This window comes from Carettochelys insculpta, chromosome 20 (genome assembly GCF_033958435.1).
Source record: "Carettochelys insculpta isolate YL-2023 chromosome 20, ASM3395843v1, whole genome shotgun sequence".
Lineage (NCBI taxonomy): Eukaryota > Metazoa > Chordata > Testudines > Carettochelyidae > Carettochelys > Carettochelys insculpta.
Genome location: NC_134156.1, coordinates 26,441,740 through 26,458,011, shown reverse-complemented (window position 1 = coordinate 26,458,011; position 16,272 = coordinate 26,441,740). Strand labels below are relative to the sequence as shown.

The 16,272-nt window shown below is 48.2% G+C and overlaps 1 protein-coding gene across 1 annotated transcript in view; it reads right to left on the bottom strand.

The window, feature by feature from the left end:
* Positions 1-16,272, bottom strand: part of ASPSCR1 (ASPSCR1 tether for SLC2A4, UBX domain containing) — a 133,548-nt gene that overhangs the window by 61,682 nt on the left and 55,594 nt on the right. Inside the window, exon 8 of the mRNA XM_075014451.1 lies at positions 1,111-1,250. Coding sequence (XP_074870552.1) covers positions 1,111-1,250 — 140 coding nt within the window. The remainder of the gene's footprint in view (positions 1-1,110; positions 1,251-16,272) is intronic.

Here is a 16,272-nt window from a genome sequence, read left to right as displayed (position 1 = left end):
TATGTGCCTGTGGCATATACCAAGCATGTCCATTTTCAACTCCCCACCCCTGTTACAACCTGGTGTCTATAGCAGTGGAAACGCTGCTTCCTGGCCTGCCTGCTCCTGCATCCCCTCAACCTCCTGTGATGAGGAGGGAGGGTGGGCAGGAGCCTCTTGGAGCTGGAACTTGGTTTAAATACTCCATCTGAGCTCCAATACCAATGCCTTTGATCCTTGTTTAGCTTGTTGTATGTACTACTACCGCCGTGTCCAATATACTCCCCGCTCACACAGCACAGAATGGAGAAATGCAGCTCAGAAGAGCTGCACATGTGGAGTGCCCCTCTGGCCGCTCACTGCACATGCCCCACCACATGGGGTGACAAGAACATGCCTGCAGTGGCGGAGGCAGCTCCTTCAACCTCAGCAGGCTTTAGCCACGGGGCAGCTAGCATGGTGTGGCTTCAGCAGCCAGAGTGAGTAATCTCGTGGGGGTGAAGGGAGGGGCACCTGTCGGGGGGGGGCGGTGCCTAGCTGTGAGGGCATCCTGTGGTGACTGGTTAAATTTCTTTTGGACAACAGCCCACTACTATGTTGCAAACTTCTCTAGTAAGACCACAGGCATAGTAAATGAAAGTAAATGTGACATTAGTGAGTAATTAATTCAACTGGAGAAAGTGGGTGTGCTGCGGAACTGCACATCTCATTGTAGTGCACCATGTTACTGAACAGACTGGGAACCACTGTTTTGTAACACTGACTCTGGGCATAAGGCTTAATGTCAGGAACCACCTGACCAATTAACCTCCAATTTGCAACATTACTTCTGCCCCAGGTCTGGAACCTAGCATGTCCTGTCCTGGACAGGTGCCAAACTCCCTGTTTAAACCACATGATTAACTACTAGATTAATAATAAGTCTGAAATCCCTCTTACCACCAAGGACAGGAGATTACTTTGTAGGACTACAGAACGAGAATTCCCAGGTATACAGAACCCAAAGCTAAACCAGCACCTTTTACCTAGCAGTCAGCACGATCTGTAGAGTACCAGTGCAGTACATTGAGAGTGACAAGAGCAAGAGGAGGAGGAGGAGGAACTTCAATTGCTAATGAAAAAAAAACTTGCCTCTCACTTTGCAACTGGGCCAAGCGTTTCCGCACATCGTCCACTGTGATTTCAAAGAACTCATCAGGAAGGTCTTGTGGGCCAGCAGACAGGGGCTCTTGCAGATCTGGATGACACACAACTGGCTCTCGCTCCAAAAGCTGCAAAGCAAAGATGGAGTGTAAGTTTGACTTGAATGCTATGCTGCAAATAAAGCCAAAGCACAAAGAATCAGACCTAAGCATTTGCAAACTAAGGTCCATTCATTGGCTGCATCTCTTTCTTAAGATAGACCTGCCCATAGTGATCTCTTAACTACGTAATACAAAGACTTTATATTGTACTGCAGCTACTGACAATCATTTCCCTGCTATCAATCACCATGGAGCTCCTTCTGTTCCAGTGTCCGTCCACATACAAAGATCTTTCCAGTAGTAGAGCACACTGACCTTCTCTGACCTCCCTGGGGTAATGCATGCTAGCTAGCACTATCCCTCTCCCCACCCCACTCCAGGATCTTCACAGCATTTTTCAAACTTTTTTTGGGGGGGTGGGGGGTGGAGGGGGAGGGAAGGAGGGAGGAAGGGGTACTTTTGTTCATCTCTCCATGGTTCATACCATACCCCTCTTCCTCCTCCCCCACACAGGCTCCATTTCCTGTTCCTTATTACTCTCACCAACCTATTTTTCTCATCAGCTCTAGATGCTTATCTTCAGGACTCCATTCTGATCTCTGCTTACTCCCACCAGCATAAACCCAGATCCCAGGTCCACACCCTCCTCTTCTTCCACCTTGTCATATCTGCCCTAGCCTAGGCTCTCCATCCAACCCCATCTGTCATCACTTCCCTGTCTCTCATGCCACCAATCGTAACCTCATGACCATCCCTCTCCCATCTTCCTTTCTCTTGCTGTCTCTGGAATACCCACTCCTAACCTAAAGAGATCACAGCCACCCACAACCTTTTCAAATTGCATTCCCTGCAGCCTCTGACTCACAGAGACATGGGTCCCTTCACCTGATATCTTTCCAGCTGCCCTCTCTTCAGGAGTCTTCTCTGTGATGGGGTTCAGCAGTCCCCAAGCACTGCACCCCGTCCGCAGGCAGGACTGACCCTCACTCACCAGGTAGAACAGGAAGTTTATTAGTCAACAGAGGCACAGCTCAGCACAGAGGTGTCAGTACAGCCGGCAGAGACAGTCATTCCAACCCATCCTGGGGAGAGGAGCCCGAGGGATGCCCCTCTCGGTTGTAGCTTCCCCCCTCGCCAGGCTGGCTGCCTTTCCAACTCTCTCTCCTCCCAGCATCCAACTGCCGCTTCCGTTCCAACCCAGCTCAGCTCCTCCCTGCTCTTTGTTCAGGTCAGAGGTGTTACCTGCCAGCTTAGAGAACAACAAGAAGTCTTGTGGCACCTTATAGACTAACAGATATTTTGGAGCATCAGCTTTTGTGGGCAAAGACCCGCTTCACCAGATGCATGAAACCACACACCCCCCAACCCATGCATCTGATGAAGCGGGTCTTTGCCCACAAAAGCTTATGCTCCAAAATATGTTAGTCTATAAGGTTACTCAAGACTTCTTGTTCTCGAAGCTACAGACTAACACGGCTACCTCTCTGATACCTGCCAGCTTAGGTTACAGCCCCAGGGGGTCATCCTTAGCCACTGGGAGGTGCTCTGCCTGTCACACACACATCCAGCCTGAGTCTCACATGCACTTCCCCCACTCCATTACACACTCCTCCTCTCTGGATCAAACTGGTGTAGGAGTGTTCAGCTTCTCCTCATGTTAAAACTACTCTCACCTTCCTATTGACTCCTCCTGCTCTCAAACTGCACTGCATCTGACTCTTCTCTCCTTTCCCCTCAATATTGATGTTACCCACTATCCACCCAACACCCTCCCAGCAGTGCTACTCTCTGATTTTGTTCGCTGACTCTCTCTTTCTCTCCTTACAACTACATCCATCCATCCTCAGGGAATTCCACTTCCATGATAACAGTCTAACCCAGGGTTTCTTAAACTTGGTGGGGAGGGATAACTCAGTGGCTTGAGTATTGGTCCCCTAAACCCAGGGTTGTGAGCTCAATCCTGGAGGGGGCCATTTAGGGATCTGCTGCAAATAGATTTAAAGGAGAAAAAAAAAAGGGGCGGGGGGGAGATGGTGCTTGGTCCTGCCAAGAGGGCAGGGGACTTGACTCAATGACCTCTCAAGGTCACTTCCAGCCCTATGAGATGTGTATCTCCATATATTTTATTATATTAAACTTTATATAGTTGGAACCCGTTTTTTTTTTCAGCACCTTTTTTGCAGCCCAAAAATATAAACACACATAAAAACTCAATGAATGAAAAATGAATAAAGTTTCACTGTTTACTATTTATTCACAATAATAGTACATAATATAAATCTTGCTATAAAATATTTAAGTGCCTAACTGATCGTTATTACCTTAATTAGGTGGGAGAATACAAAATGTACCAAATTAATAGGACTGTGCACAATAATTTGCATATTTCCTAAGGACCAGTATTTCTTTTTCCCCCCAAGGACCGGTACTGGGCTGCAGACCACACTTTGGGAAATGCTGGTCTAAAAATTAACTGCTCACTTTCACACCCTCAAGTCTTCAAGTAACCTGTAGACCTAGTTCAACTCTCTTACTCTTCAAAAAGGCCCTTCCCCTGACTTGGTCTTTGTCAAGCATGGCCCTTACTGATCTCTCTGTTGCCAAGTTCACCCTCTAACTCATTAATCAGCTCTCTTTCAGCCCCTTCACAAAACCTGATCTCCCTCATGCCCAGTCTCATCCCCTCCCTTACTCTTTTTCTTAAAAGTCTTACTTTCAACCAGTCAATCAGATGAGTCAGTTTTGGAACAATTCTAATCTTTTAGAGCCTAGACACTCAGACAGATGATAATCTGTGTAAGACAGAAGAGGAGAAAGGAGTGCAGACCCAAGAGGCAGACCAGTGGGAGAATATGAGCTTTCGTGGATAATACACAGTTTTGTAACCAGGAGTCCCTGACAGACAATTGCCTGCCTGACATTTAGGATATTCCCACTTACGCAAACATGTTGAGCCCCTCCCCACCCCACCCCACAACCTTGCACGTGGCCTCTTTTGCCTCATGCCCCAACCATTTTCCCTTTCCTCATGTAGGGGCCTCCTGGGATCAGAAAGTCAACTGTATGCAGAGACAACATAAATTACAAGGCAAAGTTGTTCTATTTACGGGCAGCAAAGGGTAATTTGAGAAATTACAAGACTGGAGGTTGCGTGGGTGGGACTCTCATCTACTTTTAGAAAGTGAAGTGGAGTCCGCTCTAACTGAAGGGTGAAGGAGCCTGACTGCAGCTTTCCGAGGGCTGGGGGAAATGCTGCAGCTCTGGCTGCTCACTCCCTGGCCTGTGACCACAAGGAGCTTTCCTGAGCTGTCAAACTGCCCTCTTGGAAAGATACTCCTGCACATCAATCTTCCACCACTAGCTGTTTAGAGAGTAAGGTAACAGCTGCACTTGATGCAGCTGTGCCGCTGTAGTGCATCGGGTGAAGATGCTGTATAACAGGGCCAGGCAAAATACAGTCTGTGGGTTGGATCTGGCCTACCAAGCCTCTGGATCCAGCCCATGGATGCAGCAGGGAGCTTCATGAAGGCTCCCTGCGTGCCCCACCCACATACGCCATTCAGAAAAACAGCTGCAGGACCATGTACACCTTGCAGCAGTTACGACACAGAGGAAGAAGGGAGACCCTTCACATGCAGCCCTCAGCCCCCAGCACAATCCCACTGACTGGTTTCTGACCTGCCCAGCTGCTGCAGCCCGCTCTCAGCACTCTGCTCAGTGGCAGCTCCACTCCAGCCACAAGGGGGAACCACAGTCAAAGGCGGAAGAGAGGCGGCTGCCCTTCCACCAGCTGTTTGCTCCCCACTTCCCTGCTGCTGCCACCAGCTCAGAAGCACCAACCCACAGCATCCAGTGGTAGCACTGCTGCTGCCCAGACTGCACCCTCTTGGTGCTCTGCAAATGGGGCAGGGTTGGTACCTGCCTCCTCATACCTCAGCGGCTGAGGGAGGCGGACAGTGTGCACAGTATCTCAGGCAGGTAAATACTGGGGATGCGGGGGTGGTTTGGGGTTAAACCTGGGGACGGGGGATAAAGCTTGGGGATCAGGGGTGGATTTGGGTATTGAGGCCAGTAAAGCCTGGAGATGGGGGTAATTTAACTTTCTAATTGATACAAACATTGTGTGTATGGGCTGTTCTTAAAATAGGGGTGACAAAAAGTACTTGATTAAGGACTGTCTTGTATTCAAATGCATTACAGCTCCTGAAGTATTGATTTGGTAACCAAACTGGAAAAAAAGGTTCTTCTCACTATTTCGATTGCACATCCCGGCTCATGACTATTCAGAGAACATAAAAATCCTGCCTAAGAAATCTGCTGGGCTGCTGGCAGAGTGTCACATGGATAAGTCTCCGTATCAGAGTCGGCCTCTGGGACCCCAGTTCTCTGTTCCCCATATCCCACATAACCCAAACCCTCTGCTCCCACCTCCTGCACCCTATACCCTCTCCCAGACACTGCACTCGAATTCCCTGCCCCAGGTAAAAACCCCCTCCTGCCCTAGGTCACAGCCTAAACAATTGCACCTCAGTCCCTTGCCCCAGGTTATAACTGCCTCCCACACCCAAACTGTCTCCCAGAGCCCACATACACACCCCTCACCTCAATGCCTGACCCTAAGCTCACTTCTACATCCAACTTCCTTCCCAGACCATACAGCTCCTCCATTAACATCATGGAAGAATGACACCCTTCATCATTTTCCAAATTCTTGGATTTAGCCCCATCAAAAATTATTGCCCACACTTGCAGAATACTAATGAGAGAGTGCTCTGATGTCAATATGATTACCTCCACAAGTGATGGACACTATGATGCTGGGACGAAGGGTCCTGTGGCACCTTATAGACTAACAGAAAAGTTTAGAGCATGAGCTTTCATGAGTTAACTCACTTCTTCATGCTCTAAACTTTTCTGTTCGTCTATAAGGTGCCACAGGACCCTTCGTTGCTACTACAGATCCAGACTAACACGGCTACCCCTCTGATATATGATGCTGGGAGAGCATCTCCTGCTGACATACTGCCAGATGCCCTTTAGGTAGCTCTAACTTGCAGTGCTTGAGGGGGAGGGGAGCTTTTATAGAATCACAAGGTTGGAAGGGACCTCAGGAGGTCATCCCATCCAACCCGCTGCCCAAAGCAGGACCAACCCCAACTAAACAAATCATTCCAGCCAGGACTTTGTCAAGCCAGGAATTAAAAACCTCTAGGGATGGAGATTCTACCATCTACCTAGGTAAAACCAGTGCTTCACCACCTGCCTAGTGAAGTAGTATTTCCTAATATTCAACCTAGCCCTACCCCTAGGCAACTTGAGACCATTGCTCCTCACTCTGCCATCTGTCACTACTGAGAACAGCCTTGCTCCATACCCTTTGGAACCTCCCTTCAGGTAATTAAAGGCTGCTATCAAATCCCCCTTCACTCATCTCTTCTGCAGACCAAACAAGCCCAAATCCCTCAGCCTATCCTGGTAGGTTCTGTGCTTCAGTCCCCTAATTATTTTTGTTGCCCTCCATGGGACCCTCTCTAATGCACCCACATCCTTTCCGTAGTGGCCCAGAATTGGATGCGATACTCCAGATATGGCCTCATCATTGTCAAATAAAGGGGAATAATCAGTTTGCTAGGTCTGCTGGAAATGCTCCCTCTAATGCACCCCAATATGCCATTAGCCTTCTTGGCTACAAGGCAGAATGTTGATTTATATCCAGTTTCTCATCCTCTGTAATTCCCATGTCCCTTTCTGCCAAACAGCTGCTTAGTCAGTCCCCAGCCTGTAACAGTGCTTGGGATTCTTCTGTCCCAAGTGTAACACTATCATACTTTATTACATCCCAACTTAAATAGACTTAAGCAGTACTGTAGACCTGCCCTGGGTTTCCAAGCCAGAGGAGGCTACCTCTTCTGCATCACTCTGGGTTGCACATGAATGGACACTTTGCCCTCCTCCCCAACAGAAGTAGATTGATTTCAGTGTAGTGAACAGCTACAAAGACATCTACTGCCTTGTCAAATAACTCTGTACCACACCTCCCAGGAAAAGAGTGGGGGAAACACACAGGCCTTGCAACATGTTCTGAAAGGTCTCTGGAATCCCCAGGAGAGAATTCCAGAGCCAAGGGATCTCATTGAGAGCATCTCACCAGCAGTGCCTCCTTTAACATAACTGAGACTACTAACCCAAGCAGCTGACTAATCGCAACAGTGACGGAATCCGAGAAGGAGAGAGAGAGGCAGAGCCCAAACCATTTAGGGTTTTATAGATTAAAGCATTCAATCACTGCATCTCATGTAGCAAGGGTGCACAAAGTGGGGGGCAGGCCCCCTCAGGAGGGGCAAAAATTGTGGCAGGGGAGCAGCATGATCAGCTGCTAGGTCTCACGCTCATCCATCTCATTACAAATGTTGAAATGCTACTGTTTTTATGTATGTGTATTCACCATTTATATACCAATAAATATTTTTACATTCTACATACTTCTTGCACATGCAGAAAGATTTTTTCCCCCACATGAACATAACTGATATTTCCATCACTTTGGATTACATTAGACAGGTTGGGAGTATCCTGCTAATTGCAGGGATAAAAAGTGGGGCCCAAAGTAAAAAGTTTGCTCAGCCCTGTCATAGAACATAGGCATAACATACACCTACAGGAATGCTACATTCCATAGGAAAGCAGTTAAATTCTAGTCTCCCCTGCTTACCACCTTTCTGCATTGTGTTTAGGTCCTTTTGGCTACAGTGTGAAGCAAGAGTCCTAAGCACTGGTTTCCAGACAGCTTCATTCAAACAGCAGGAAGCCAAAAAGTCCATCTTCCCCAATCAGTCAGAGTAACAGATAAATTGTTCAGCAAGATGTGTGTCTTTCTAGATGAATTCTCTTATCTCCAGGCCCATGTACTCAAAATTGTACACCTGCTGTAGTATGAAATAGTCTCATCCTAAAACTTTATAATTCTTTTCAACAGCACTGAATGCAGAAAATATGACACAAATTCCAAATATGCATAGAAACAAGCCTTTGAGTTAATGACTGAAATAGCGTAACATTTCTCTCTATGGAATATTCAACTCACAATGGAGGCAAGAAATTCCAAGCCTGCACAAAGGGTTACAACTCCTCCCCTACCAAAAGTCCCCCTCACCCCCGCCAACAAAACAAACAAACAAACACGCAAACAGAACAAGAATTCCCATCCTCTCAACCTTTCAAGTATTTCCCAACAGGACCCCAACAGCTCTCAGCTTTATGGAGCAGCAGCAGCACACACAGGCTAGGAGCCAATGCACTTGCAGAATTCCTGCCTTCCAGTCCCCCTACAGCTGTACCACAGATTCCAGCGACAAAAACATGAAGAGCACAGCACATCTTGCACATACAGGCCTGCCCCGAGGTGACCATTGTGCAACAGATGATACACAGCCTGAACAGAAACTGTTACTGAATAATACTTCAGCTAGTCAGCTTACTCCCAGAGCTATCCTCTTTGCCTTTGGGCACCTTCATTACTTCCCACTCACACAAACATCATCTACAGCCATGATCTGATTCCTGTGTCCTAGAAGGCAAGAGATTCTGTGCGCATGTACCAAAGGTTGCTAAGCCAAACTACTAAAAGACTGCGGTATTCAAGCTCTCTCCAGGGGGAGGGTTACACAAGCTTGAGGGTACCTCACAGGAAGGAATGACAAGTGTGCATTCCTGGGTTTTTGCATTTGGGTGGTGACAGTGATACCAATACAAGGCCAGGGAACCTGTGATCTTGGGAAGTTTTAACACAAGCCTTTCACGGTAAGGTATTTTTTTAAAGTCTCTTGTGGGTCCCCATCTTCTACACTCAAAGTGCCTGAGTGGGGAATAGCCTTGACATGGGTCTTTCTTCAGGTCTGAAAAGGGACAAAAACCAGATGCCATGTGGCCAGCCCTTCTCTATGTTGAGACCAGGAGCAAGAAGAGCAAGAGTGAAGGCAGAAACTTTGTGTAAACCACCAACAGCAAAGGCACCCAAAATGAAAAAACATGAAAGCAATAAAAATCACACTCTGTTGAACGTAAGGGCAGAAACTTCCAGCTGAACCTGCTCCCAAGGCAGCTCTCAAAGAGTGGAAGGCTGGCTTCAGAAGCAATTCTAAGACCACCACTACAATTCTGGTGGAGATCAGACTTAGGGAGGCTGCAACATAAACTAGTGTCCTCCACTGTGCGTAGTTCAGGGCCCATCATCCCCACACACTTGGCTCTCCAGGCCTGTCCACAACAATATCCCACACAGCTACAAGCAAGACATGAAAGAAGAACCAAGTCTGATTGCACACCAGAACAAGAGCGAGAACAAGGCTGGTGAAGGATGATACCAGAGTTTATGTTCTTCAGCCATATCCCTACAGAGGAAAGGGAGAGTCTACTCCCCACTGCTAGCAACCATACAGGACAAAACAGCAGCCAGAGCATGAGAAGCTCATCCAGGACAGGCAGCAGGCACACTGTCCAGCCCTTCAGACTCAATCTCTCTCTCTTAGTGATTCAATTCCAAGAAGTAGATGGGACCTGCCAGTCTGAAGCACACAAATATTCATAATTAAACTGCAAAAACTGCTACAATATTTACAACTCAGGAATCCTTCCAAGGATCTGCTTCTGTTTCTAGGCAGGGGGGAAAATTATGCACACATGCCCCACCCTACTGAGCTCCCCTGAGGCCAGGAGCTCTCTAAACCTCCCCAGACATTTTTCTTACCACTTCTAATACTTCAATTTCTTGTCTAGGTCAGGTCTGAGGGCAAAAAAAACTCAAACATCAAGGATTCTATAGCAGGAGGCATTCAAAAGCAAAGAACAGAGTATGGGACTCTGTGAAGAAAGCCAGTGTCAAACACATTTAATTTTGCCCAAGAGAAGATTACTGAATTGCATTCCAGTTAGCCACCCTCCCCAATAAAGGTGCTTGACACTGAGCAAAAGTATCCCTTTGTTTACGCCCTATTTTAAAAATCTTTGTACAAAAATTTGCCTTTTAAAGTATGATTTGAAAATTAATAACTTGCTGGTCAATATCATCATAGTGAAATTATGAAATCTTTCTGCAGGATCTTAGAGCAGTGGTGGGCAACCTGCAGCCCATCGGAGTTCAGTGTGTGACTCACAAGACATTTTGTTTCCTGTAGGCTACCTGCAAGGTTGTCAGGTGGTTTCCGTCCACATAGTTTTTACCTCCTAACAGTATTACTAAAGTGTCATGCACATAAATCAAAGGCATGTGACATGAAGTACGTGCTGATTGCACACAACATTAACTATTAACAGAGAGAAAGCCGTGCTAGTCTACACTATGAAAACAAAAAAGCAGTCCAGTACCACTTTAAAGACTAACAAAATAATTTATTAGGGAATGAGCTTTCCTGGGACAGACCCACTTCTTCAGATGATAGCCACACCAGAACAGACTCAATATTTAAGGTACAGAGAATGAAAAATAATAATCAAGGTTGACCAATCAGAAAAATTATCATCAAGGTGAACAAATCAGAGAGCAGAGGGACAGAAGGGGGAGGAAGTAAAGAATTAGATAAAGCAAAGTATGTAAAAGAGCCCCTATAATGAGCTAAAAAATTGCTATCCCAGTTCACTGTCTGAAAGTCGATGTTTTACTGAAAAGGAATTTTCACAGCCCTTTGGAAAAAGAGAGGCTGCTGAACTCCCTTTTATATTCATATTCGACAAATTATCACGTGGTTTGAACTGGGATAACAATCTGATCTGAAGAAGTGGGTCTGTCCCACGAAAGCTCATCACCTAATAAATTATTTTGTTAGTCTTTAAAGTGCTACTGGACAACAATGACTATGAGAAACACACTCAACAAACTCTAGGTACACAAGCACAATTAGAAAAATTACCCTATCCTGTAAGAGGGTCTTGGTTACGACAATCTTGTGGCCCCTGAGACAAAGGAGGGCCACTCATGCAGCCGACTCACTAGCCTAGGTGCCCACAGCTGTGTTAAAGGCACATGATCAAATTCATGTCACCCCAATTAAGCAGAACTGTTCTACCAGGTTTTTTGTAAAAAAGGGTGTGTGTTTATCTCAATCTGCATGTAAGTGGTGAAGCGAGTCCTCAGACATCAAAGAGGTGAAGAAAGACGACAATCTGCATTTCACCATACAGTAAACCCTCAATTTAACTGACTAATGGGGGGAGTGGTGTCTGTTAACCCCGAAAGTCCACTAAATCCCAGGGTTTACTACGCATCCACTGTCACTAGGCTCCCCACAGCTCCAGTCCCTCTCCTGCCCACTTCAGGATATCACCAGAGTGCAACTGCTGGAGCCAGCTGCATGGCTGGAAGAGCCACCGCTGGAGCCGCCACGTGCTCCCCCACTAGGGGTGGACCATGTACATGAGTGCCATCTGCCTGCGTACGTGCCCCACTCCAGCGAGGGGAGCGTGTGGTGGCTCTGGCAGAGGAAGTGGTAGCTCCTCCAGGAGACAGCGGTAAGTCCCTTAATTTTTTTCTTGGGGCAAGGGGCAGGAGTGTTAGGATTTTACAACCCTAACCCCCCCCCCCCCCACACACACACACACACAACAGACTTCAGGAACAAAGGGCTGTCTGTTGTTCCCAAAGTCCGGTAAATCAGGGTCCACAAAAATTGAGGGTTTACTGTACAGAGGTGAAGAAAAAAATAACATGACGCCATTTTCATCCACCCAACTTTATACTTCCTTGCTCTCAGCTGGAAAGAAAAATTTATCTTTGAGGTCATGCTCAGGAACATGTACTTCAAAGAGTGACTACTATACAAATGAAGTGCAAAACACACCCCAAGTTCTCTCTTCCTGTCTGTCTCTGTCATCTCACCTACAAAGACGAAAACCAAGCCATTGGATCTCTGAAGTAGAAACCTGAAACTTGGCCAGCAATACTACTGAAAACCTGTGGTAAGAATTTCATCTTGAACTAAGTTTACCTTGTTATGGTTAGTAGTCGGAAGTGTTTTTACTTTGTTTTTCTTGTAAACATTTCTGACTCCAGTGCCTTAATATTTCTACCCACTTAAAATCTCCCTCTTTGTAGTGGCGGGGGGGGGGGAAGAGTTACCTAAATTTCTTGTAACTGGTGTTCATATCCATTCCAAGAGCTTCAGAAGTGTTTCCCCTAGCAGCTCCAGATACCACTGGAATGGTGCTGCTATGTCAGCCTTTAGATACCACTGCTCCCTCGACCCCCACTCCAATTCTGTCTTGATGGCTACTCCAACACAGAAGAAGGCAGATGGGGTACTGGAATGGATTTGAACACCACAACTCAGAGAACTCCAGTTACAAAAAGCAGGTAACTGTCTTCAAGTGCTTGTTACCATCAATTCCAATCAGGTGACTCCTAAGCAGCTACACTCCAGAAGTGAGATTGACATAGCACTGATTGGAGTAGCACTCTCACAAATGTTGCATCAGCTCTAGCCTGCTTGTCAATAGCATAATGAGCCGTGAAAGAGAAGTTACTCACCTGTAGTAACGATGGTTCTTCGAGACGTGTCCCCGTGGGTGCTCCACAATTGGTGTCGGGCTCACCCGGCGCCGCAGATCGGAAATCTTCTAGCAGTTTCTCCTGGATCGCGCATGCGCCGGCTCGCACCGCCCCCCCGTGCGCCCCTGGCCACGTGCACGATCCAGTCCCCGCCAGTTCCTTGACCAACCGCCTCGGATGCTCCTGAAAAACACTAGACAGAGATCCGAAGCGGGAAGGACGGGCGGGTGGTGGAGCACCCACGGGGACACATCTTGAAGAACCATCGTTACTACAGGTGAGTAACTTCTCTTTCTTCTTCGAGTGGTCCCCGTGGGTGCTCCACAATAGGTGACTACCCAGCAGTAACCCAAGTAAGGAGGCGGGTAATCGGTTTATGTGCAGCTTGTCCCCGAGAGGACTGCTGTCGACAGATGGGTATCCTCTTGGAATACCCGAGGAAGGGCATAAAGCTTGGCGAAGGTGTCATATGATGACCAGGTCGCCGCTCTACAGATGTCTGTTAACGCGATGCCCTTGAAGAAGGCTGTTGATGCCGACGCCGCCCTGGTCGAGTGAGCCCTGGGCGGGGCCAGCAAAGGAGCCTTTCGATGCTCGAAGCACATTTTTATACAGAACGCAATGTGCTTTGAGATTCTTCGTGAAGAGAGACCTTCTCCCTGACCCGGGAGCGAGAGAGACTAGAAGCCTGTCCGTTTCCCGGAAGGACTTAGTTCTGTCTGTGTAGAAGATCAACGCCCTCCTCACATCTAGGAGATGCAGGCGTGCCTCCTTGCCAGAGCTGTGAGGCTTCGGGTAAAACGAGGGTAAAACTTTTGGGGCGTTAAGATTGGACTCCGAAGAGACTTTTGGAACAAAGGCTGGGTGCAGCCTTTACCGCCTCCTTTGAGAATACTGTGCAGTGCGGCGTTGCCATCACTGCCGCGAGCTCACGCACCTTGCGGGCTGACATAGTTGCAAGGAGGAAGGTTGTTTTTATTGTAAGGAGACGTATGGGAACTATGGCTAATGGTGCAAAAGGTGGACCCAATAGCGTGCTGAGCACCAAGTCCAAATTCCACGATGGTGGAAATGGTTTCTGAGGGAGGGGGGGTGCAGGTTTACCAGCCCCTTCAAGGACCTGGTAATGATAGGATGGGCAAATACCGTGGGTCCTTCCTCTGTATGCCGAAAGGTTGATATAGCGGCGAGGTGGACCTTTAGCGAGGATAGAGAAAAACCCGCCTCTCTTGAGGTCTAATAAGTATTCTAGTATTACAGGTATAGTGACGTCAAGGGGAGTGAACTGCTTGGTGGAACACCAGGCTGTGAATCGAGTCCATTTCTGGTTGCAAGTCCTCCTGGTGGAGGTCCTTCGGCTACATTCCAGGACTTGTTGTGCTCCCTCCGTACATGTGCTCTTTAAGGAGCTGAGCCATGGATTAGCCATGCTTGTAGGTGCAGACCCTGAGGGTGCGGATGCACTATGGACCCTTGAGCCCGCATGAGTAAGTCCGGCGCCACCAGTAGATGGAGCGGTGGGCGGTCCGACATGCGCAGAAGCAAGGGAAAACATTGTTGCCTATCCCAAGCGGGACTATGAGTATTATGTGAGCTCTCTCCCTTCTGGCTATGTGCAAGACCTTGCAGATAAGCGCTGCGGGGGAAACGCATAAGGTAGGGAGCCCTTCCATGAAAACATGAATGCGTCTCCCAGGGACCCCCGCCCCACTCCTGGCCTGGAGCAGTACTGGGGACACTTTTTTTTTTTTTTAAACTGGGTGGCAAACAAATTGATGTGGGGAAACCCCCATGTACGAAAAGCGTGCTGTAGCAGATCGGAGCTGGTCTGCCATTCGTGCATGATTGCACAGCGCCTCCTCGGCTGATCTACATTCACGTTGTGAGCGCCCAGCAAGTGCGAGGCTTTCAACGTTATGTTGTTGGTGATGCACCGATTCCACAATCGTAGTGCTTCCGCACATAGGGCACGGGATCGTGCTCCTCCTTGTCGATTGATGTAGAACATAATGGAGGTATTGTCAGTATTGAATCCCGACTACTTTGCCAGGTAGGTAATCTCAAAAATGTTTGCAGGCGTTGAACACTGCTCCGAGCTCCAGTATGGATATGTGCAGTGCCTGCTCCGCAGGGGACCATAGCCCTTGCGTTACCTTGTCGCCAATGTGCGCTCCCCATCCCATGTGGGAGGCATCGGTGGTAAGAAAAATAGAAATTTGTGGTTGGTGAAAAGGCACCCCCACTCGCAGATGCTCAGGGTTTTCCCACCACGCCAGGGATCTGCGCACCTCTGTTGTGGGCGACACCACCCTGTGGACAGTGTGGGATGCCGGTTTGTAAACGCTCACCAGCCAATGCTACAGGCTTGACATGTGCAACCTGGCATTCTGTACCACAAACATCGCTGCCACCATATGGCCCAGCAGCTGTAGGCACGTTAAGACCAGCACCGTGGGGCTGTATGTAATGACTTTCACCAGCGAACTGATTGCGCGGAAGCGGGCGTCGGGTAGGTACACCCTTGCTGTGACAGAGTTTCTGCGTGCCCCTATAAACTCTATATGTTGTGTGGGTTCGGACTTTGACTTTGCGAAGTTGATGACTAGACCCAGGGAAGAAACGTGTCCGCTGTGACGTGTATCATGCGTGAGACCTCTGCCTTCGAGGTCCCCTTTCAGCAGGCAGTCACCCAGATCTGGGAAAATAAACTCCCCCTGTCTGTGCAGGTAGGCTGACACCACTGCCAAGGTTTTGGTGAAGACTCTGGGAGTCGAGGAGAGGCCAAACGGAAGAACCCTGTGCTGGAAGCGCTCCTGGCTGACCGTGAAGCAGAGGAAGCGTCTGTGTGCCGGGTGAATTGTTATATGAAAGTAAGCATCTCGTAAGTCGAGTGCTGCAACCCAGTCTCCATCGTCCGGTGCCGTGAGTATCAAAGCAACTGTGATCATCCGAAACCGTTGCTTGCGCAAGTAACGGTTGAGGCCCCGAAGATGTAAGATGGGCCTCCAGTGTCCTGTTTTCTTCTCTGGTAGGAAGTAGCGTGAATAAAAACCTTCCCCTGGAATTATTCCCGCACTCTTTTTACCACCCTTATGAACATAAGGTGAGTCACCTTCTGCTTGAGCCTCGCCTCGTGGCAGTGTCCCTGAGGTGAGGCCTGGTGGGAGGCTTCGTCGGTGGAAGTGACTGGGAGGGGATCGCGTAACCCGTGGCTATGATCTCCAGCACCCATACGTCTGTGGTGATCTTTTGCCATTGGGAGTAGAACAGTTTGAGGCGATGATGGAACATGAGATGAGAGTGGCATTGAGCGAGGGTATTGATAGTGCAGCCCCCGACATACCCATCAACCTTGTTGCCTTTGAGGCCTGACCTGAGGGCGTACGGCTTTGTTGAGAATGTCGCCTAGGAGTTCTGTACTGTTGCCGCTATTGATAGCGCCCTTGGCCGTAGCCCCATTGATATTGAGCACGCTGTGGTTGTAAGCGTAGCATCTTTGCTGAGGATAAT